This window comes from Atheta coriaria, unplaced genomic scaffold, assembly GCF_025399875.1.
Source record: "Atheta coriaria isolate IRGN ID8LTWV9N9 unplaced genomic scaffold, Caltech_Dcor_3.1 hic_scaffold_3_pilon, whole genome shotgun sequence".
Taxonomy (NCBI): Eukaryota; Metazoa; Arthropoda; class Insecta; order Coleoptera; family Staphylinidae; genus Dalotia; species Dalotia coriaria.
Window position 1 is genome coordinate 9217283 of NW_027045445.1, and position 26036 is coordinate 9243318.

The window sequence follows — 26036 nt, forward strand, 5'->3', positions numbered from 1 at the left end:
ATTAAACGAGAGTTTTAGTCACGAGAGTGATTAAGAGCAAGAATAGCGACTGTTTAATCAATCAAGTGTTTAATAATGTTTAGCCACATGTTGCTTACGCTATTTTTTTTACTTTTACTGAATTTCCACGTTGAGTGCTACACCATAGGCAAATGGAAGATGCAAGCTCCACCCCGTGACTAAAACCCGTGGCTAAAGTACTTTACTCACTGGTTTGGCCGTTTTTCTTTAAAATATCAATTTTTATGTCTCAAAATTGTGGAAAAACTGATGGAAGTTAAAAAATTTTTTTTTCCAAAATTGCGTTTGCAGACTTTACTCACGAAAAACTTTCCACAGTATTTTCCAATTTTTCTCTGCTTTTGTATGCGTGAATGTGTGGATGTGTTGGCCCCTCATATAGTTTAAAAGTTTTCCTTTCCGCTCATGAAAGAGGCGGCCTCTCCTCGGCGTGGCATGAAGAAAAATTCTCAAACTCCAACTCAAATAACATGGAATTTTCTATTTTCAATCTTCTTTTCTTGTGCGTTCATTTTTTCCCTCATTCTTCAAATACAGAGCGCGATATACTCTTCTTATGTGGCTATGTATGTGTATGTGTGTGAGTGAATGTGTGCGTGTGTGGGTCGTACAAATATTAACTTATTTCTTTCATATTTTCATAAAAGAAATTTCATTATTTTGCGTTGCGCGAGCCATAATGAAATTCCCATTTGTAAACTTTGCTATTATTTTAAAGAATTCCTCATTTATTTCCATTCCGACGTCGAAAATTAAAATTTCAAATTAAAGCATAATAGCCCAGCATGTTTGTGTTATTAATAGTTTAGTGCGTGTAGTTTTTGCGCTGGTGTTAACTTGTGTTTCATTAAACATTTAAATAAATCTGCGAATCTCGTGACTTGGGGCAGTAAAAAAGCATTTAACTCGCATAGTAAAATTTACTTCTTATGATATTTATTTTAATGTTAAGAGGAAAATGTTAAGTATTTTTAAATTTTGTTATGGTAAGTAATGGTATAAATAAGAATTTTAGTGTTTTTGTATGTTTGTGGCGCTTTCAAGCAAAAACCACTCAACCGATTTTGATAAATTTTGGTTTAGAGATAGTTTTGACCAAGGAAAATGAAATAGACTACTTTTTGTCGTAAAATTTTAACTTTAAGGGTGTAAAATAAGGGATTAAAGTTGATATTGAGACAAAATCATAGTTTTAGTCACATAATTCGAATCTAGGGGGCGCTAAACTGCATTATTAGCATTTTTCTTTTCTTTAAATTAAAATTAAGAATTTAATCGACGAATTTATCAAATACTACCTCCGAAAAAATAAGAAAATAACTACTTAAAGTACTTTTTACTAAACCTACGCAGACATATGTTATTCCATTGGTATTTAATTATTATTATAACCATGTGTGCATTTAACGTAGTTCCTTCCACTTTCCCACCCTTCCGTACTTCGATAACTTTTTCCAATCTACAAAATGTTCCCCGGATTAACGTCACGTCAAATTTATAATACGCCGATAAGAAACGAAATAGGGGAGCGCGCTGCACATCACTTTTGTAAACCATCGCGAAAGATATATGTGCACTGAAATAAAGAATAAAAAGCAAAAGCACGATAAAAGCAACGCAAACTTTTAAGTTTCGTCCGCTGCTGCAACAAAAACAAAACGCGAAATAAGAAATTCCAAACCATCACAAACGTATATATAAAACGCGAGCGTAGAGAGAGAAAAAAAACGGTAACAAAAAAGTTTAAGCGAACATGAAATAAAATTAAAACTTTTGCGTCCACTCATTTAAAGGTACTTTTATCATTTGTTTCTTTAAAAGTCAACTTTTCATTAGCGTGTTTTATTTTTGGATTTAATTTTTAATTAAATTTTTATGCCACTTTGGAGCCGCGCGCAGAGCAAAGCGTGTTTTGCATGTTTTCTTTGCAGCTTTTCGCTTGTCGATGGTAAACTTTGAAAGCGGTTAAGCCAAAACTAAAACTTTCAGGGACGCAGAGCCGCTGCAAATCGAATCGAATATTTCATGACATGGCGGAAGCCAAAAAAAAATCTAAAACGACGATATTATATAAAAGGCCGGAAAAGAAAATTATTTTATCGATCGCGTAGTAAATTTTTATCTTTCGTGTATATTTGGTTGCCTATTTGCTGATTGTTTTCATAACTGGTGAGCTCTTATCTAACATCGTCTCAAGTACGCTAGCAGAACAATAGCAGTTGAAAAACTTATCGGTTATATTAATGCCGCATTCAGTTTCGCCATCTTGTCGGCGCACAATTAAAAATAACAATGCCAACAATAGCTGTTGATGCTCGGCAGCCATCTTAGCTGTAATAGGACTTTTGTGATCTGTATTATAAGATGCCTTTTGTTTGCGCACAGGCATTCCACTGCTGGTGGTGCAAACATTTAACGTTTTAACATTGTATCTGAAAAGTAGCGAGTTTTAATTTTTGTTTGCGGGCGGTTTGCATTAATGAAACCGCAGGGCGCGTGCCCGGGTGTCGATGGTGTAAACTGTGCTAAGGGGGATGTTCATCAGGTGTTATCGTGTCTTTGGGACGGCAATTGGCACGATGACATCGAGCATAATGGCTGTATTTGCCTACCGGCGGCGGTGGAGCCCGCGCGCGCACCCCCTCCTGCGGCTGGCGGAGGTGAGGTGAGCCCCCGTCCGCAGAAATTCAACGCCAATGAAAAGCATCTTTTCCGCAGCGGGCTGCGCGCCCGCACGGGCCGCCGCCACCGCTGTGTTTCTAGCATTCGCTATGACGACCGCGCGCAGCGCCAAGACGGAGAGCGGACGTGACGTCGGGAGGACGGGTTAGGCACCGCGGAGACGGCGGCGGTGGCGGCAGGGCGGCACGCGCGGGCACACGTAAAAATCAATATCCCCGGGGCTGCTAAATCACGCTTATCAAGAGCACTTTTGTCAGCGTGTGTGTGTGTGTTAGCGGCGGCGGCCGTCCCCGCGCGTGCAGATCCAGAAACCGGGCACGGCGCGCGCCGCGCCTACATCCTTAAAACGTCGCCGCACGCCGCCATAGTGCACGCTACACAAAACATTCAATTTGAACATCAAGTTGAAACGAAATGGATTTTCCACGCCCCCCAATCGGGCGGCTTTATGCCCACGTCAAGGCCAGGAGACGATTCAACAATTCAATCTATAAAACAACAATTTAAAAATCAAAACGAAAATAAAAATAAATTATTAACTACTAACAAGCTTGTAGGTATTATCTAAAGGTGTCAAAAGATCCCCAGCTGTGGTTATGGTCGCAAGGGCGGCGGCAGTGGCAGCGACAGCGGTGGCGGCGCTTCCTTTGCGCGTGCCGACACGTACTTATGCGTTCGGAGGCGGCGGGTGTCGAGCGTCGAGCGCGTCGCACGTCTCTATCCCGCCTCGAGATCCCGGCGTGCGGTCCGGGACCCACACAATTACCACAATCACAACCTAAACCGCCGGGAAAAGAAAAAAAGATGAACACAGCAAAAACTCTTAACCTACAGTTTTTATTAGAAATCTGTAAATAAAGTTGCCTATAGTATTATTTTTACCATACTATAATACAGCTGTAAGTTTTGCAAATATTTTGAGGTAGGCAACCCAAACATCAATAAAAACAATGAACATGCACTTCTACTCTAAAATCCTCATCCACTTGAGTTTTTCCCTAAATAAAACCCAGTAACAAAATAAATTCCCTATCCTAACATGTTTTGACACATTTGTCACCTGTTTAAAGGTCAAAACAAGGTCACAAATGACAACTGTCATTATCGTGACAATTTGGCAAGTGGTAAACGTGCTGGTTAACTTGCTTTACGAGCCCCCCGAACCGAATGCTTGCCGCTGAATGAGATGTCCCGAACGTGCGAACCGCCTGCGAACGTTTCGAGCGTGTCGTGAATGAGCGCGACCACGCCACAATGCTACCGCACGCCACTTTTACTACCGCCTGCGCTCGGCGGTCGTAGTCGTAACAAAACCGACGCGACGCCGCGGCCGCCGCTATTATCGCATCGCATGCACAAGCTGTGAAACGCCGCACGCGTCCGCGCGTTTACTACGCGCCTGAAAATGAATGAATTCCTCTCCTCTGGGCATGTGAGTATATGTGTGTGATCGTAAAAACAATCACACTAGCAATATTTATGCAATAAACTAAAGCGTGTTCATCACGATCATTAGATCAGCTGTTGCGCATTCCGACTGTGTGTGAATGTGTGGGTTTTTGTGTGGCGTGTTCGGGTGGTGGTAGACGAGACGCGTGTTTATCGAAATCGCTTATGTATTACGGGTAGCGGTAGCGCGGCACGCGCAGGCGGCAAGCCGTCGCGTGCCGGCGACGACAGTCATTCGCACCGCTGGAGGCGCTCGGCACAGTGGCACACTGGCGTGCGCTTCACGATCTCTCGCCCGCCAAGATCATGCCCGGTGTGCTTTTTTGCTCGCTGGGCTTTTTGTTCGTTTTCGGCGTGAACACGCCGATTGGCATGGCAGCAGCATGCCTCACGCCGGCGTGCCGTGCGGCAGGCGCGAGTTCACGCTCGCTTTCGCTTCGATTGCCTGTTCGCACTTATTTAAACGTTCATTCACTCATTTATTCATTTCATCGCGGCGCTTTTTTCCTACCGGTGTTTGGATTAACCAACAAGGCGCATTCCACCGCATTGATTCCTAGTTATCAATTACCACGCCAATCAACACACAGCGAATAACAAAAATGTTTAAAACAGCTATAACTTTTGAAGTAGACCTGCTAAACGGACGTGGTTTTCGAATTTAGAGGTAAAATGTTAATGATTATCTATTTATCAATGTAGTTTGGTGTTATCACGGCGAGTTTTTGAGATATTTTGGTTTAAAACTCATAAAAACTAAAAAATTTCAAGAAAATTATAAAATTAAGAAGTAAAATTACTTTTTCGACACTAAATACTTATTGTAGAGACATCATATTAGTCGCAATAGAAACTACGATTAATTAACTTTAAATCACCGCAAACAGCAAATCTCTATCACCTCTAGTTTTCGAGATATTTAAGTTTTAAAATCAAAATGACAGCAAAAACTAAATGTAACATGACATGTAACACGTAGAGGTCAGCACTGTCGCATGTCTTCTGTTTTGACAGTCACGTCGCGCGTCAGAAACCTGTAACAGTAAATGACGATGCAAATCGTTATAGTTATAAATTTTCAACTGGATGGTAAGTGTAATTATTATTAAATATGTGTGTTGCTCATAGAAAATACTTGGCGTGAGAAATAATCCGCTGACCTGTTTAAAACGCGCTTAAATTAAGAGCTAGTGTCGAAAAACTTGTGTCGTGTTTAAATTACGTAAAACGATTACATAAATAAATTCACAACGACGAGCGTTGGGCTGGCGGCGTGCCGCGGTGCGCCGGGTCGATCCCCATCTTCCCGCGCGGGGGTTAAGGGTGGTGGCGTGCCGCGTGCCGCCGCCTCCCTCGCGGGGTATTATTTATTCGTTTTTCATGGATTTTTGAGATTTAAATCGACGCGGGCCGCTCGCGATTCGCGTCCGCACGGCGCAGGAAGGGAGCCTGGTGGCGCGGCAGGGGGGGGAAGGGGGGCCCCTCGGGAGGGGTCGCGCGCGATCGCGCCGCGCGCCGCTATTTCGTTACGCGCCGCTCTCGTGCCAGCACCGTGTGTCCCGTCGCGCAGCGTACCAGCGTACAGCAGCAGCACAGCCCGAGCCCGGAAACATGCTCCAAGCAACCACGCGACCGGACCTTACCGCGCGGAATTAGTATACGAGTACTACAATTCGATTTCAATCTCGGCGCGCGCGCGAGTTCCCTATTGATATATAGATAGATATATATTATTAAATCGTGACTTTGTACCCAGTGTGTCCTGTGGATTACCGCTAGCAGCACGGAGAAATAATTTTGGTGGTGTCGCCAGCAACCCGCCGGCGTCTCCACGCGCCGCCACCACCACCACCACCACCGCCGCCAGAGTTTGGTTTATCCTTTTTTCTCGATCTACGCTGTCCCACGCCAAGCCAACACGCTGGAACATTTACGGCCCATCGTGGCGTCGATCAACACCCTCAACTCTACGTCTGATACTATGGAGGCAACCTATTGCGTCGGCAGTGATGTAGATGTTTGCAGGATGTTTGATCAGTATTTATACAAGGTAAAAATCATTTTCTTCTCACGTGTCTCATCAAACTATTAATAGGGTTTAAGAATAAGCTTTAAAAAACCGGTTTTGAGTTGAGTCGCGTATGAGAAGATGCATCGCAGCATCTGTTCCTTCTGCGCATGACCCTATTACTTAAGTAACACAAAAAGATTGGAATTTATTATAGTTTATGTATGCGTGTGTTTGTTTAGGCATAGATAAGTCCCAATGCTTTTACTTAAATTTATGCTGTTGAAATGTTTTCGACCTTTGCGCTCTTATCTTGCGCGTTATCAAGATGCTACGCGTTGGCCCGCATGTAAAGACTCCAAACTACACTTGTTTAACTTAACAATTCCTCGGCGTATTTTTATTTCTACTTCCTATCGCACACAATGAATTATCATGTATAAAAGTGCTCGGAAAGTCGAAAATTTAATTGCTTTTTGTATATATGTAGATAACAAAAGCACCAAGGAAGTTAATAATCATTAATAAACCCAGCTGTGCTATTGTTTTCTACGGGGTTTTGGAAATATTTTTTTTTAACTTGGAAAAAGTTCCGCTGTGGCTTCGGAAGTTTTAATCGCATCGCATTATTTCGATGCAAATTTGTACATATTTGAATTTAGAATATATCAGATTTACATTTTCCATTTCCATCCATTTGCATTTCGTTGAGTCGGTGGCGTGCGTACATGTTTCATGTTTAAATTTGAATTCAATTTGGATTTTTATTGAGTGTCACAACATACGTTTATGCTGGGGAACATTATAGTGTACATGATCTAGGCGCTCCGCGCAGGAGAGACACCGAGTGTCGTGCGCATGCGTTGTGTGCGGTTATGTGGTTGTGTGTGGAGAGTTGCGTACGGGATGCGCGTACAGACTGTATGTATGTGCCTGATGCACTTAACTTTGAAACGGAATATTATTGGAACGCTATAAAAACGTCATGTTTCATTTTAATATCGCGCCGATACTTTACCAAGCTATAAACTTTGGAGGAATTTATGGCTGTTTCTATAAATGTGGTTTCATTTTTGTTCAGAGTTTCTTTTTTGTTGTTTAATGAGAAGTGAGGTGGTATTATGTTTTAGTTAGGAGATATTTGACTTTTGAAGTTAAAATCATGCAAAATTAGTATGAAAAGAAATAAAAATTTAGTTTTTGGTTAATTGTTGCTAATTGTTAATGTTTTTCAAATTTGTTTAAAGTCCATCTTATAGTCTTGGTTATAATCAACGGTTATCAACAAAAGTAACAGTTTTATCTCTTTTAGATTCCGAGTTATCGACGTTTTTCTCTGATTAGAAAAAAATCACAAACTTTTACTTTTTTCCTCCTGAAGCAAAAACAACAAAAATCACAAAATTTTCTCTTGCCATTTTTATTTCCATTTTAAATCCGCTTTTTAATGGTTATTCAATAAATATTTTCGGTTGTTAAATAGCTGAGTTTTCACGTCGTAAAGATTGACGACTGTAAATCTAAAACCAACAACAGTTTTCAATCATTTTTAATTAAATTCTGGTTAATGAATCATTTTATGTTAATTCTTCTTGACCTCATCTTATAGTCCATGTTTAGGTCTATCATTAACCACAAACAGCATATTTCTATCTCATTTAGTTACGTAGTTACGGACGATTTAAACATTACATGCAGTGCAATTGAAAATTGTTACTCTTGCACGTTATACACAAAAACTATAATGATTACAAGATTGCTTTTTGGTAGGTTGTATCAGTAATTAATTTCCTTTCTAATGATGCTTTGATCAATAATCTACACTTTGTATTTATATAGTTATAACGGTTTTAACAACAACAGTTAAATAAATCAACTGAGTTTAATTTTGATATTGGATATCTTTATCAATTTATAGCCAATTAATAAAATTATATGCTTATATTAAATGTTTAAATGTTAGTCTATTTAATAGACTATCATTTCATAAAAAAATCATCTTAAAATTTTAAATAGTTTCGGAGTTATGACGATTTTTACAAAACATTTCAAATCAATAATTCACGGCTTTTAATTTACCTACGCACGCACGTTCCGCGTTAAATCATGTGCAATATTTTGTAAACAACACATGTCCGGCCGCAAAAAGTCCAATTCGGTGCTTTTTCGGAGAGTGCGTGCGGTTTTCGGTGCAGCATCGCCGCCGCAAACCCATTAGGTACACTTTCATGCATGGTTAATACCATGCGCGCACGCACCACAACCTGGGCACTGGTTCAGTTGGGCAGGCAGAGCGCATCGGAATGCCGCGGCGGCGGCCGCTCGAGAGTGAAATGTCCCCCGACGTCGACGGACCGGATCGGACCACCCGTCCGGCCGATCGCAGATGGGCAATGCACCCAACAGGTCGGCGCGCTCGGGAGGAGAGGACAGGTTGAGAAGTGGTACCTCTCTTCTTTTCACTGTATCAACTATCAACCCCTTTTTCAAAACCACCGCAGCATCTGTTGCATATCGCATAGCATCAAAATTTAACCAAAAAAAATAACAGAATTTTAATATTTTAAATATTTGAGGTTAAATTTTGAGGAAAAATTTGTTTTTTGAGGATTTTGTGCATATAAATGCATTATAATGCTATTTTTAGCTTTTGATCAACTTTTCCAGTATTCATGTGTAGAATACAGGTGTTTAAAGCGGGAAATTTCAATTTTTAAATTTTTTATTGCGATTTTTAAACAATTTACGATAAATATTGCGAAGAAAAAGGTTGCAAAACATGAAATTATAGTAAAAATAATTATTTTACTAATTTTACTCTAAGAAAAAGTCGTGAAAAGTGAAAATTTAAAGCAAAAATACTTTCATCCCTTATTTAACACCCCTAAAATTCTCCACCAAACTTCACATTATTACTTACTATACCAATCTAAATAATTTCTAAAAATTTCATCAAAATTCATCCAGAGGTTTTCGAGTTATTAAGGAACAAACATACATTCAGTCTAAATAACCCCCAAAAACACCGATTATAAACCGAAATTCGTCCGGAAAATCACCCAAATTCATTTCTAACAAAATAAGTATACATAATAGATATTTATATAATGCATTTGCTTGTTTGTAGCCGCTGGGTCATTAAATGTTTGCGTTATTTACGAGCGATGAATAATGAACATTCGTAATTGTTTAATTAAAAATCATTAATCATACTAATTATGCACGATGGCTGGCATCCACTATACCCAAACAAACACACTCACCCATACACGCAGTTTATTTGCAATAAATTATTGAACAGTGGCCGCGAGCGTGCGCTGGAGAGATGGATCGCGAATATGCGGAAACAATTAATTCGTTCTTTACATACACACACACAAACACACATAGAAGCCAGAACTATAACGAGAAGCAATAAATATGTAATTTATTAAAAGTTGGCTTTTAAGTTAAAGTTTTACGTTGCGCTATTATCGTTATGGCTTTTGCTGTATGTGTCTTTTTGCGCAGAATAATTGTTATTATTATTCCGGCGAGTTATAAGTTACAACAAACAGGTTCCGCTCGACTTGGTTACAAAGTCGTAAAAGTTTGAAATTTATTACGAATGTTTAAGCCGCGCATTTTACGAACACAAACGCTCATATAGCATAGATATAGATTTAGATACACACATTTGGGTTACGCGGATGTACAGTGTGTCCGGAGTCACGCTTTCCTAAACATTTAAACATCATCATAGATCAATCTGTTGGTTATATTACATTACATTTCAATTTACTATTTGATTGAAAAACATGTTTGAAAAATTTAATAAATTATATTGTAGTTGATCGCTAATTGGCATTTATATAAATTGTCCGTGTGGTGTTGTTACAAGTTTTTGTGCAAATAATGCCGAGTCGCAGGCGCAGAAATAGTTTGTTGTAATAAATAAGCAAATAATCGCGCAGAGTGTACTTGTGTGCAGTGTGTGTTTTGCACAACGGGCACTGTACTATACGTATGTAAGCGGAGTAGTGAACACATGTCGAAACGGCACACATGTATAAACTGATTACATAAAAATTCCAGCAAACTCGTTTTCCTTGTGTGAAAGTTTACATTTTGCTGCGAGCAAATCAGCAAGGCATGCAACATTCAATCTTGGGCATAAAATCAACTAAATCTTATGATATTACAATGCGGAGTGATTACCAATGTGGAAAATATGTTATGTTTGGTTAGGTGTGTATTGTGTTTGAATTTCGCGCGCTGCACATGTTAAAAGTCATTTCTACTGCGTATGCGTGAAGAGTAGTAAGTTTAAAGCGGGAAATTTGAATTTTTTGAAAGTTTTTTGTATTTTTATGAAAATTACGGTAAATATTGTGTTTAAAAAGTAGTAGGACATGAAATTATTGCAAATAATAATTATTTTACTCATTTTAGTTGAAAATAACGTTGGAAACAGCGAAAATTTAATAAAAATAACTTTTGTATATAATTTTTAATGCGCATGTGCTGAATACACTATTTTTATAGCGGGAAATTTGCATTTTTCATAGTTTTTACAGTTTTTTCTTAAATTTTAGTACAAAAAACAATAAATATTGCAATTAAAAAGCAATAAAACATGAAATTAGTACAAAAATAATTATTTTACTAATTTTAAAGTTGTTTAAAGAGAAAATAAGAAAAAATTAGTTTTGTAAGTAATTTCTAGTGCGCATGTGCAGAATGCAGCATTTTTATATCGCGAAATATGCATTTTTGCCAGAATTCCATTAATTTTCATACAAAAAACGATAAATATTGCAATTAAAAAGCAATAAAACACAAAATTTTCCAAAAATAATTATTTTACTAATTTTAGTCGAAAAAACTGTGAAAAAAATAGTGAAAAGTGAAAATTAGTAAAAATTACACTTTGTCTTTTATTACCAGCGACTTTCTAAAAATAATATTCGGCTATCTTCGTCTGCGTCAGTAATTAGTATTTAGAAAACACTAATTTACAAATTGCACTACTTAAAACCGTGTCGCCCCACTCTTCTGCCTTATTATTCATACACTGTTGCCAACCGAGACTTTCTCTTCGCTTAACTTATTAATATTTCTCTCTTTCCACAAAAAACATTTATTTATTTCAAATAAATAAATTTCCAATCCAAGACGTTAAGACTTAAAACAGCACTTAAATAAAATAAATCTTTTCCTATATACTCGTATTTATTGAGGATGAAGAACAAAGCAGCGAATAAAGATTAATTTCGGCGATTACGATGAGGCACAATGCATTTCCATTACCGGTCATAATTATATAACTTAGAATTGGTTCTAGTGACTCGCCCTTATTGCAAACCACCGATAGTGGCGCACAATACGCTCGAAATTCAAATCCCAGTGTAAATCAATTCCCGTGTCAGTATTATTCCTATTGCACTTGATTAAATTTTATCAATTTTTCTATTTCGACGCCAACACGAGTTACGAAACACTTGGTGGGGAGATCGTTGAACCTGTTATAAATTGATGTTATATTCAAGAATGCAAGATTAATATTCGTAATTTATGGCCGCGTCGCATCTCTAATCTTTCATTATCTCTCATTCTCTTTCGACTCTCTCTTCGACTGCGTTGTGTGTGCGCCTTTGAGTGTGCTGGCTCACATCTTGCATCCCTCTTGGGGTTTAAGGTCCCACAATAAGTCTTTATGTCTGCGTCAACGACGTCTTTTGGAAAAATATGAAACACACACACACTAACACGCATGCGCATGCGCAGTGAGTAACTAATAACTTGAGCTTTTTGGAACGAGCATTTTCCACATAATACGTAATTACAAAACTTTACAACGGTATGCGCGTTGCGCTCGAACATAAAATATTATTATCAGAAGTTCCACTTGCTTTATATACATTTATATTATCATAAATCGTAAGGTCGTAAAATTTCGACATTAAGGCACACTTACTCCTTTTAGCATTTCATGCGCTCGCTCCAAGTTTGTTAATGCAAGTTTCTGGAGTTGAAGAGTTAAATTGTCAGTAATTATTTACATTAGCGTTTTACGTTTTGCCAACTTTTACGTTTGCATGATTAATGAGCTTTGTACTAACTTGCCTGCTCTGCATTTTGCATAACACGCACATATTGAATTTAAGCGTTAAATAATACATCAGGAAAAGTATCAATTATTGTCTTAATGCCTTAATTTATACATTTATATGAGTATTTATTTGATTTTTGGTTAATTTTTATGGAAAATTGGAGAAATTTCAAGTTAAATTTACGAGTTACAGGAATTATTGATGACTTTTTATAGTTTTTAATTAATTCCGCGTAAAGTAATAAATATAAATTAATTATCTTTTCGGAATACAATATAGTAATAAATTCTGCATTTAATAATGCATAGATTTATTTCCTATCATTTTTTAAAATGAAAGTTATAAACAAATTTTTTTCCAAGTTGTGAATTTTTAAGAAATCAATTTTAATTGTTAATAACTTTTTTGCGAATAACTTTTACAACAAAATAAAAATGTTGTTAAGTTCAGAATTTAATTCTCAATCTATTATGGTTTATACCATTATTGTAATTCTTATACTTTTGGAGTAATTAATTAAAAACTACAACAGTTACACTTTTCCACGTCCATAAACCAGCTTTTTTTTAAAGTCAATTTTAATTGTTAATAACTTTGTACCAAATAATTTTACGAAGAAGATAAAAACGTTTTTAAATCAAGAATTTAATTCTGAATCTATTTTCCTTTAAATCATTCTTCAAACTTAAATACTTTTTGAGTAATTTATTAAAAACTATAACAGTAACATAATTTACCTCTATAAATCAACTTTTTTTAATGTCAACTTTAATTGTTAATAACTTTTTACCAAATAACTTTATCAACAAAATAAAAACATACTTAGATCCATAATTTAATGCAGAATCTATTTTTGTTTAAATAATATTTTCAACTTAAATACTTTTCGAGTAATTAATTAAAAACTACACCAGTTACACTTTTCCGCGTCTATAAATCATTCCACAAAGCTTTGCCACTTTTCCAACCCGCGTAAAATTCTCCTATTTATCTACAAAACGTAGTTTTAGCACAGTCATCAAAATAACGCCCAAAGTAAACGCATCATTTTTCAGCGCTTAATCTTGTGTCACTAATTGTAAGTTTGTATTGTTCTGTTTGAATTCCTATCTACTCGTAGCTACACAAACCTAACCACATTCACACACAGCGAAAATTTAACATGCGCAGCACAAGAATAAAGCATTATGATTAATGAAGCACTTAGTGTCTCAATGTAAATAATTATTTATTAGATAGAAATAACAAATTGCTACGCGCGCGCAATGGTCCATTGTGCCATTGTGATTGGTAAATATTCCAGCTTTAAGAGCCTGCGGCTAAAAAGGTGCGGTCGATGTGAAAAAAAACTCGGAATATTGATATTATTAAACCACATTGAAATAACTTAACTTGGAATTAACTTGGTATTTGTACATACTTAGTTATAATAATTTATTATTTTTTTTGCTTTTGCTTTGTATTGAGAATAATCGTAATTATATTCGCGTATTGTCTACGATTTCGATGTCGTCGCAATATTCGTTAGATATTTGCCAGCGTTAGTGTGGTAATTGTAATTGTAACTTAATATAAAGCACGAGTGACCTTCGCTATTGTAATTATTATGAATTCATACAGTTTTATTATCATTATCTCGGCGAGATAAGCAGCAATGAGTTTAGAATTATATTGCTCGCGTTATTTTTAGTAAAAATTTATTTTATTTTATTTTCTTGTTTCTTACAACAAGAAATGGTCGATTTTATCAACAAAATTTGTAATTTTATTTTAAATGCATCTTTAGCGCCATCTAGATTTCAATTATTTAACTATAACTATGATTTAATCGCTATACAAATTTTTAGTCTCTTATTTAACACTCTTCCAGTAATAATTTTTAATATTTTAATAAATATTCTCTTATTTTGGGTCAAGATGAATCCAAAAAATCATAGATGATCAAAATCTGTCCATCCGTTCTTGAGTTATAAACGTTTTAACTAACAAAATTTGTTTTATACAACTGTAGATACATTATTTCTTCCGTGTTGCATGCGCCATCTATGAACGAACCCCGCACTGCATTTGACATTTCATGTCACGCATCAAACGCGGCAATATTTGCGTTTGTGGCTGCCATGCGCAAACATTGATGCTGCGTGTATTTGCCACATTATATACACTATTCCTATGGCGCTAATTGATTATCGATCGCGTCCTTATTATAATGAGTCGCGTCTTCTGGCTGTGACTCGAAATAACGCGCATGTTGAACACGCCAGACGAAATCAATACGTAATTAAAATCGTCGTATTAGGCGCGGCTGTGTTAAATGTTTGCACCTTCAAAAAGCTGAAGCATTCGATGAATTATTTGACATCTGCGCTTGATTTACGATAATATAATAATAAACCGGTTTTCAAATTTACGATCTGCCATTTTTAATTTGTTTTAATATTCGCTTGTTTTTATTTCATAATGGAAAAATTACAGTGATGAAAAATATTTACGTTCAGAGTGGCTGCAAACAATGAAATCGCAAACGCAATAAAAGTCGGATAACAAATAACTAATAGCAGCGGCGGGCAAAGAGAGATAGAAAACTGTGTAATATAATAATAAACCCAAACTATACAACGAAACTGGCAACGTTAATTTTCATGGTCTAGTTAATAATAATTCGATTTAATTTCGCATTTGATCAAATATCAAACAACAAGGCTCGTAAATTAAATTTATGTTTTTATAGATAGCACGATATAAAAATATATATACAATATTCACGCACGAACGAAATTCGAATTCGTTTCATTTACTTTCGCAATCGAAATTGGAAATATTTAACAATTACGCCCGACACGCGCGTTTATTGAGGGGAATAATGTTGATGAGATTGTTGACATTGAAAAAGGGCGCAACACGGCGTGTTTGACAGAATGTTTCGGGTGTAGTCGGGTGTAGTAGGAAACGAGCCGACACACACCGACCTGTGGAGAGGAGCGACTTGCTTTACGGAGAGTGAAAGATTAGGCCGGCGGGTGGCGGAGCGTTTAGCGTTCGCGTTCGCACTCTTTACGCAATCCGGCAGCAGGCAGCGACAAGTGCGAGCGGCACGTAGCACGCCGAGCGAACGTGAGGCACGCGACCGCTGTCCGCCTCCGCACCGGCATGGCGCGCGGTGGGACTGTCGAGGCGGCACGTCCTGCTCTGCTGCGGCGTGCGCGCTTGCTGCCGGGCATCGCTAACAGGTGTCGGTGTCATGACGGGCCCTGCTCAACTTCACTCCTTACACCCCTTACACGCTACACCCAATCCCTACAAATTAGAAAATACAGTCAATGTATGCAACCCAATATACACGAAAAATAGGTTATATATTTTCATACAAACCGAGCGTGTGTCTGTCCTCAATTCTATACATTAATATATGTATAGGTCATCAAACTGTGGCGATAACGTTACACTTGCTGAGTCATTCTTTCATTTAACTAGTTGTTTCAATAATGAAGTAGGTGTACACCTACCGGACAGTTAGTAAGTTATAGATATATTTAACTCTGTCGTCGGGATACTTAACCAATCAATATTTGAACATAACATTTCGAGTGGAGTGGTTCCGTGACTGGTTGTTTTCGAATTTTTCTTCTCTACATGTATAGAGTATTCTTGTACAGCTTCGTTTTGCCGAACACGAGTAAGAACTAAATAACAAACGGCGAGCAGTAATAGGAATTCTTCGTATTTATGCGGCCGTCGCTTGTTTATGTTATTCTCGCTCGCGGAATAACTTTTATTGCGTTCTATCTCACTTCTTGCTCTTATTGTATCATATAGTTTATGCGATGCATTGTTCGCTGCACGCCCGCCACGCTCCGTTTTGCTCTTTTTCATTCCGCGGCCCTGCGCACAACTCGAAGGGCATCCTGCACACGTACATGCAAAATCAAATCACTATTACTGCACCCAACCTAAACACAACAACAAGTTAAATTAGTTTTTATTTGTTTCAGGTATGTTGAACACTTTACTTCTTTCACCACTGTTTTAAAGTAAGTTGTAATTATAAGAGGAGGTTATGCGTTATATATCGTGTGATGTATGGTAGGCAACCAAACACACACGATTTTAATTCAAATTAATACAAAAGAGGGAGTTGGAGTTGTAAAATGTGCTCACATTAATACAAACTGTATTTACTGGCAGAGAAGATAAATTTTATGAAAAGGAAAGGCCAAACAATGGGGCTTTCAGAGATACGAGAGGGGAGATAAAAAGCGTGAGCCATATATTATTTAAGTTTATTATATCTACGACGAAATTAACTGCTTTAACTCGTTGTGTTGTGCTCTAAACAACACTGAAAGGTTTGTTTTGGAAGGAAATGAGCGATCTTTATCGTAAAATTGAATTTTTTTCAAACTTGCACCAACAAAAAACGAATATATCACTGGGTAAGTTAGTTGAGACTTTAACAATCGCAAAGTTTGTCGATTAATTTGCTTTACAAACGTCTTCTTGATTAAATTTGACGCGTTCAGCAGGGCGACATTATCGTGGAAAGCTCTCGGCGCAACAACTTCATACATTAGTTAACTTCAACTCGCTAGTAATTATTCAATCGAATAGTTTCGAGATTAATTCACGTGATTGTTGAATATTAACTATAATTTACCATCGTTTGCTGCTGCTGCTGGTGGAAGAAAGCACGTTAATGAAGTTGTTTCTTTGCTCTGCTGGATTGTATGTGTATGTGTGGTTGCATAATTAACGAAAAATAATAAAAGGTTTTGTTGCGCCGCGAGAGGAGGGGCTTAAAGAGGTTGTAATAATCGTGTGTACACAACAGTCGAACAAGCAAAAGCAAAGCCACAGAAAAGAAACTGTAGTCGCGCGCGGAGAGAATGTGAGGAGAGAACAAGCAGTAATTATTCTTAAAAGGCTTTCGGAGTGCGCGAGCAGGACGACGAGCGCATTCCGAGCACGGCTTGGATCGATGGAAGGGCGGATAAGGAACGTGTGAGCCGAGCGCAGTGAGAGAGACTGCACTATAAGAAATGGATGCCTTACTAAACAACAAATCAGTATTATCAGGATGATTGATGACGAAAAAACCAATGGCGTATAATTATCTTTGACTTGTTGTTGTTGTTGACTTTTTTCTTTCTTTCAATCTCGCGCGCGCTCTGAAATTCCTCCTGCTATTATTTTCTGTTGGTTTTCTAGTGGTGGATGTACATAATTCGGTTTAGTTCTTGTCGCGCACAATTTATTTAATACTTGGGCTTTGAAAAGTGCACACAGAAACGAGTTTCTTGGCGCTGATGTTATAACAACGCGTCGACACGATCCGGACGGCCCAGACAAAGGTCAACGGTCATTTGAATTATTATTTTCTCATAAAACGTTATATGTATCCATTACTTGTGTGCGTTTGCATCAGTATCATCAGTATCATGGTTCAAGGCTTTCAAAACGATGGAAAAAAATTAATTTTTATACTTTTAATCCTAAGTTATATTATAAATACGAAAAAACGATAATTTAGCCTATTTTGTGTGTTTGTTACGCTTTTACATAAAAATCACCGAACGGATTTTGATAAATTTTGATAGGAACATATTTTTGATCATGGAAATGAATTTAGGCTACTTTTTACCGCTGAAATTTAAGTGGAAGAGTGAAAAATATGGGTTTAAAGTTGTTATGCTGATTTAATCCTATTTCTAGTTATATAATTCGAGTCTAGAGGGCGCTGAATTATATTTTTTAGCATTTTTACTATTTGTTGTACCACAGTTAGTGTTTGTCTAATTGGGAACTTTTAGTTTTAGTTTTATGTTTTGTGTTGGCACTCATGACTTTCATTTTTCTCGTCGTCCGCAAGGGTGCGCTGCGCGTGGTATAGACAGCTGTGCTGTAACTTGTCAAAATCACTTCGTCATCGTTCACATTCAAGTTTTACTTTGTTCTGGTAATAAATACGTTTAAAATTGCATTGTGCACATTCAAAATCAACAATACACGTGATATTAAACCTACAAGAAGTGAAAAACACACAATTAATAAGTTTTAGTGATGCTGTGCGTAATAAAAACTATAATTGCAGCTGTCGACTACAAAAAAGTAAGGTTACGTGAGTTTTTACACATTTCAATTATTTTCTACGCTTTTCTAAACAAATTTTATTTATTATCCTACTTTTATATGTTTACTTAAATTAACGTTGACATAAACAACTCAAATTTGCTATCCACAAGTGAAAATTGAGGGCTAAGAGGATGAAAATCAAGTTGAGAGTAAAATGTGTGGTGTGCAGGTATAAAGGTAAAATATATAGTATGGAAGAGTTTCTGGTGCCTTGTTGCTCTGCACTGGCGCGGGCAGAGCGCGGAGGGAATGCGAGGTCAGAGGTGGTTGTTGGTACAATGTTCAACCTCGTGTTCGGGTCATGGACCTTCTTCCTCCTTCGGCCGACCGCAGGATGACTTTACAATATACAAAAGCCGGTCGTGTGTTGCTTCAATTGTGCTTATTGTAAACAATCTATGAGAAATATTGAAATTTATTTCGAGAAACACTGCTCAGTGAAGCGTTCCATAATAATACATAACCTCTTAAAAATTTAAAAGCATCGGAAAGGTAGTTTTTGAGAAAATGTCAAAAAATAAAATTTTTAGAAGAAAAATATTGTTATGAGATAATCGCGGTTGAAAATGCTGTGAGTGAGTAGGCGTTATAGGGGTTTACATGAGATGACAGAAATAGAGTATATTTTAAAATACGAATAACTTTTGAATCATTGGTTTGATTTTGATGAAATTTTCAGGGAATATTCTTGAGGTTATCTAGATCACAAAAATCCCAAAACAAAAAAGTGTCCAATTTGAAAAAAAACACTAACTGTAGTTTAACAAAACGAATTTAATTTAATTTTAAGTTGTTAAGTTCAATAACATCATTATGACTCAGACTTAAACGTTGATTCCGTTTTGCTTGACTTTAAAATGATCGCTAATGATTTATTGTCAGCTGCGATGAGAAAAAACTAAACAAAACAATTCAAAACGAAGAATAATCATTGTTTCCCACTTTTGACACGCGGACTAAACGCTATTCTTGTCCATCTTTTATGTAATTGCTGCAACAGCTTTCGAAATCTCATTTTAAAGTACAAATATTGAATCGGCCGAAGAAGAATTTCGAGACGCAGCAGAGCAGAAACAAGTTTGAAGCATCTGCATCTGAAGTTCTTCTCTATAGCACCTCACGTGGCCCTGCGTCTCGTGATTACCGTTATTATAACGCGTTTTTCGTGTTTGTCATGTCTGATTGAAACTCCACTCCGCGCGCGCGAGTCTCGATTTCTTCGCATTGCCTCCACATCTGTCGAGCTCGTCATTCATTAATGTTAATTGTAATGTTCGTTATATCCGATGTAAGCGGCGCACTTAACATGTTTTACTTTATGTATTTGTGTTACTTTGCAACGTGTTAATTTCACAAAGCGGAACAATCTCGAAGCAAACAAATCCACTTTAACACAAACACACGAATAAAACGAACGGAGAGAAAAAAAAAACACAGAAAATCATTGAGATGAGAAGTCATGGTTAAAACTATATTTAAATATGAAGAGTCAATGTTTTTAGTTTTTTTCTATGTTTCTTGGCGTGTGTGTGCGCTTTTCATCGAGTGCGAGTATTTTTAAAACGTTTGAGAAATACGCGCACATAATTTAATAAATATAGGCCACAAAATGCTATAAACATTTCATTTAAAATAAACTCGCAGCTTATTTTTAATTATAACTTTAATTACGAGCCGGCCAGCGTCGAGGTTTGTTTGAGTTTTGCGTTTGGTTTGTTTTTGTAATAATTGTATTTGCGTTTCGGTGCGCATTTTTGTGGTTAGGTTGGCAACACTGCACACACACACTCTACACACTACTTTGTGGTTGTAAAAATTGGTTTTATAAATGTACACATCGTTAAATTACGTCACACTTAATTATAATTATATTGGATATTAGGAGAGGTTGCATGATGTGTGTAATTATTGCGGCATTAATAAATTTTCGTGCATATTTCCCGAAAGATTTATGACACAAGCGTTTATAATTCGATAATTTATGTTTTAATAAATGTTTTTAACAAGTTTCACCATCCAGCGCGGTGGAATCATAATTAATAATAATGCTAGTTTGTTGTAAACAACAATCTATTTATACAAGTTTGTTTTTATTGGCAGTGAGATTTCTTTACAAATGAATAATATTTATTTATAAAGTCACGTCGCACGGTTATATTCAGCGTTAGTCATCGCCATCGAAATGAAAGTTGGCAGCTTCTCAGCGAACTCGGCAAGATACTCGGAAACAAAAATGACAAATATTTATAGTGAAACTATGTGTTTATTCTTTAAATTCTCTTTGTTGTACGACAATTAGTGTCTTTTTTACGTTGCTACTTTTTCGTTTTGTGTTGGCATCCATGACTTTCATTTTTTGCATACACCGCAAGGGTGCGTTGCGTGCGGTGTTGGAAACTGTACTGCAAACTATCAAAAGTACTTCGTCATCATCCTTATTTGAGTTTTTGTAATGAATACGTTTAAAATTGTGTTGTGCATAGTCAAAATTGATAATACACGTGTTATTAAACACAGAAATAGTTAAAACACACAATTAACAAGTTTTTGTGGTGCTGTGCGTAATAAAAACTATAATATCAGCTGTTAACTTCAAAAAAGTAAGGTTACGTGAGTTTTTACACATTTAAATTATTTTCTACTCTTTTCTTTTTTAAACGAAGTTTGTTTATTATTACTATGCATAATATAATCATCATTGCATTGCTTGTGTACTGAAATTTACTTACAGAAAGAGTTAAATTCTTTTTGTCGTACGACAGTTAGTGTCTTTTTAATTGGGAACTTTTAGTTTTTAGTTTTATGTTTTGTGTTGGCACTCATGACTTTCATTTTCACGTCGTCCGCAAGGGTGCGCTGCGCTAGATATAGACAGCTGTGCTGTAACTTGTCAAAATCACTTCGTCATCGTTCAGATTCAAGTTTTACTTTGTTCTTGTAATAAATACGGTTAAAATTGCTTTGTGCACATTCAAAATCAACAATACAGGTGTTAATAAACCTAGAAACACATAAAAACACACAATTAATAAGTTTTAGTGATGCTGTGCTGTATAAAAACCATAATACCAGCTGTCGTCTACAAAAAAGTAAGGTTACGTGAGTTTTTACACATTTCAATTATTTTCAACTCTTTTCTAAACAAAATTTAGTTTATTTTCCTAAGCGTAATATAATCAACATTGTATGTTTACTTAAATTAACGCCGTATATCCTGACATAAACAAAATTATAACAAAATGCATGAAAATACTCCACGAATACTACAAGATTATACATATACAGTGTGTTTCCTACATGTGTCGACCATATGTGTGCTCACACACGAATATAGAAGAGATGCGATGCGTGTGAGCTCGCGCTAGTAGCTATTCTCGCAGGACTGGATTCCTGCAGCCTCTTTCAAGGTCGTTCGTTCGTTGGTATGCCCGCCGCACGTTCGTACATCTCTTTATTATCCATCACGGCTGGGAAAACGAACGCACAAGAGACGGCGTGACGCCTGCCATTCGCAAAACCAATAAAACACACTGTATATAAATATAATTATTTCGCAGACTTTTATTGCGCACAACTAGAAAATTAACTGTCCGGGTTTTATAATGTACAATTATTTATTACTTTTCAATCATGGATGGAGTTGGCAGCTATGCAATGATTGAAAAGTAAACTTTCTTATTAATGACTTTAATACCACTCGTAAACAAGGTTGTTTTTCTTGTGATTGTGATTGATGTGTGTGTGGGGCATTTCCTTCGATTTTCAATTATGTGATTCTATTCTATTAACTCGTTAAATCAGCCATAGCTATATCGTTTAGTTTTTCAAATGCCGTGCTAATGTCATTCTTTATACATATCAACGACATTTCAATCATTTCATCGTGCAATCTCTGCATTTCTCGGAGTTATTTTAAGTTGTAAGTGATGTCGTCAAGCGCACGATTCGCATTCTCATGCAACAATGACGCTGTGGACTCTTCTGCGAAGTATTTTTCCCTCGGACAACTTTTGCGTTTACAGTTTACACACACACACATACACAAATGCCTGAACAGGTTTTTCGTGCCCTCCCCTGTTCTTGACAAGCAGTTGGATGCTAGAAGTATCAGACGTGTCGTTGAACTAGATTGGTTTGTGTTGTGTTGGAGGACTGGATGATTTGAATTGCATTATTTTTTAAAGAGTCATACAGATTATTAATATTTGATTCGCCGTGGGTACAGTTTTGGCGTTTGGCTGCGAGGCCCGCCAGAGGATAATATTCGATAAATGTTGACATAGTTGCTGCGGCCGGCGAGCTGCTACTCAAATAGAATTGGCATGTTGGCAAATGTTAACAAATGCGAACGGCCCTGACTCTTAATTATGTCTAATTAAAAGCGTTTAAAGCGTTCTTTTACTGCCCGGCGATAAACTACAATAAAACGACGCTTCGCTTCAAATACGAATTAATATGAATGACAAAACTGGTAAATTATTCTGTTTTTATTCTGGAATGAATGTAATTTTTAAATTGAGAGGTTTTTTCAAGTGGGAACCACGGAAGTGAGAGAATTATATATTTATTAAGCAAAAATATTAATAATACATGGTTTATTGGCAAAATTAGTGGTGTTATGGCATATTACTTCCTTAAAATATGTTTTTTAAAATGTTTTTAACTTAATATACATTATTTATCTTCATAAATAGTGTTATAAATGCGATTTTGTATTTTATGTTTGTTTGTGTCGCTTTAACGTAAAAACCATTCAAGTAATTTTGATGAATTTTGGTGTGTAGATAGCTTTGAGCATGGAAAATAAAATAGGCTACTTGTTGTTGCAAAAAAATTAACTTTAAGGGTGAAAAATAAGGGTTGTAAATTTATATGAACATTTAATCACAGTAATAGTTCTATAACTCAAACATAGGTGACGCTAAAAACTAAAATGATCAATTTTCATGTTTTTTAGATTAAAATCAAGAAGTTTTAGTTTAATAATTACTTAATCTACTTTTTAATAAAATTTAAGCGAGCAAAACATACTTTAATAACATATTGCCCCACTCAGTTGATGTTTATTACGTTAATCTTGCATAACCTCGATTGTGTTATGAAAGTTTCGCAATATTTGCGTGTTTTTCGCCGCAAACGCCAAGAATAACCCACAATTTGTTAACGACTTGATATCAGTCTGATTTACTGATTCAACTACTTCTTCGTCTGCTGCTTTATCTTTATCGCGCCTTGCCAAAAACTCATCATCATATTTATGATGTGTAATTAATAAGTAGGTTGCTTGCTACCACTTGCTTTACTTGCTTTTTGTAAAAATAGTTGTGTTCTTGTTCGCGTTCTTGTTTCCATTAAACAATCCGGAGTAAAATGCAAATTTTACTTGACCCGATTCCGGCCCGAGCGTTATTTACAATTTGATTAAGCGAACAAAAGTTCCGAGATAATATTCAAATCGACAAACGAGCTGCGGAACAATGAGGATAAACGCAAACTTTAGCGTCTTATATTTTCAAAATGAAATTAATATACACACACACATTCACAAGAATACTAGTAGAGATAATAAAGCGCATAATGCATCGTGTAATAATATCGGAATAATGTGCACATTTCGCAATGCACTCTATTGTGTTTACAGCAACAACTCATTACGCCGAAGAAAACCGGCGAGTGCGTGGAATTCCGATTTAAATATTAATCATTCGAGTTCTAATTCCAATTCCGAATGTTGTGTTTTATATTTAATGCTCGTCAATTTTGTTGTAGGTATTTATATAGACTGCTGGTGTCCCACTTTGCGGCCGCGTAAAAATTTATGTTTATTGCTAGTTGTAGATAAAAATAAAATTTATCGCTACGAGCTTGTGTAATTAATAATAATTATTATTGTGTTTTGTTTGTTGCAGGTGAGAAATATTAATTATTTAGACCTGCTACACAGTTAATGGTAAGATTTGCATAAAAAATTATTCATTAACATTTGTCATGTTTATTTTTAGTTTGAAAAATTAGAAAAAATTATATTAGAGTAATAGAATTATGTTTTTATTGTTTGTTTGGTAATTGTGAGTTAATTTTGTAATTAATTACGGTTGTTTGCTAATAATGCAGCTATTATTTGCAATATTGCTGGTTTATTAATCATCACTTACAATACTTACGCGTGCACATGTATTTTGCTATTTTTTAAATTAATGGACGAATTAATTGCACTATTATTTGACGATTCATCGTGAAATGCAACGTTTTAAGTTTGGCACTGCACCAAAATACGAAATTGGCAATTTGTGCTGTGTCAGTTTGTTTATTGTGTTGCCTAACACCCAGCTGGTTGCCTAGCAACGCAATATAATAAAAACAGTCACTATAGCAATAATTACATTACATCTAGTAATTATTTATCTTAGATTACTCGCTTCTTTTCACACTGTCACTGCACACTGTTTTCCGTACATGTGCGCATGCGCGTTTTCTCTCTAGCGCACACACAACTCGACGGGTCAAGATGAACAAGTTTTGTAATATGCCAATTGAATTATTTGTTATTTATTACTTTATTTCAAGCAAGTTGCTAATGAATTGCAAATTGAAGGCGCAGGTTAACAATAAGTAATTTATCTATCTGTGGACGACTGTGGCGTGTTTCTACCGTTTGTTTTCTGCATTTCAAATATGTATAAAAATATTGCAACACTCTTTCCACCGCGTGTGGTAACCAGTTATATAAGCGCACATTTTAATAATGTAGTGGTATTTTATTAGCTTTAATAAAATTGCAAAAACATTTATAATGTCAGCATAATACTTAGCATGGAAATATTTCGATCGAAAACAAGTTTTAGATTTTTAATATTTTACTATTCATGTAATAATATTGATGGTATGTGTTCATTTTTATGTCACAATGGGGCAATAAAACGTTTTTTGCCCCAGGGATGTAAAATATGTAGTATTAAATAGAATTTTTATGTTTGTGGCGCTTTCACGGCTAAACTACTGAAGATATTTTGATGAATTTTGGTATAATGATAGATAAGATTTTGGAAAAAGACATTGACTACTTATTGTTGCAAAAATAAAATTTTTAAAGGGTAAAAAGGGGGTTGAAAGTTTAAATAGACAATTAAATATAGTTTTAGTGCAGTAGTTCAAACATAGGTGGCGCTAGCTAGCATATATATGAATTAAATTAATAACTATTACATTATTCACATATCTAGATCACTTTTATGATTCTAACCTTGAAAATGAAATAAATTCCCGGTTTACATATCACTTGGTTTAATAATATCATGGATGCTGCACTGCAAGTGATGGAAATTCAAAATTAATCAGGTCTCATTAATCACCCGGCACACATGCGCGCGCGTCGGCAAACAATGCATCACACACGTGCGTGTTGTGTGCGGCTGTAGCTGTGTGTTTGTACGCGAATTTCTATTTGGTTATTTATTTCGTTATTTCGAAACAATGGAGCCAGCCCAGCCGCGGCGCGCTGTAATTAAATTTATTTATATGATTGATTAACGGTAATTACTCATTATAATGTTACAACTAATTGCCGGCTTGAAATATCGCTCCGCCGAAACGTCACACGGTGCGATACAGAATGGAATCAGTGTTGGTGTGCGCGTTGTGTGTGCATGTGCAAT

At 36.2% G+C, this 26036-nt stretch overlaps 1 protein-coding gene across 4 annotated transcripts in view; it reads left to right on the forward strand.

The window, feature by feature from the left end:
• Positions 1-5682: 5682 nt before the first annotated feature.
• Positions 5683-26036, forward strand: part of LOC135803798 (TOX high mobility group box family member 4-like) — a 59369-nt gene continuing 39015 nt past the window's right edge. For all 4 annotated transcript variants that reach the window (XR_010550871.1, XR_010550872.1, XM_065317500.1 and 1 more), the window contains exon 1: positions 5683-6202. Coding sequence is in view for 2 of the 4 variants with exons in the window: in XM_065317501.1 (XP_065173573.1) it covers positions 6134-6202 (69 nt within the window). In the remaining 2 variants the exon portion in view is untranslated. The remainder of the gene's footprint in view (positions 6203-26036) is intronic.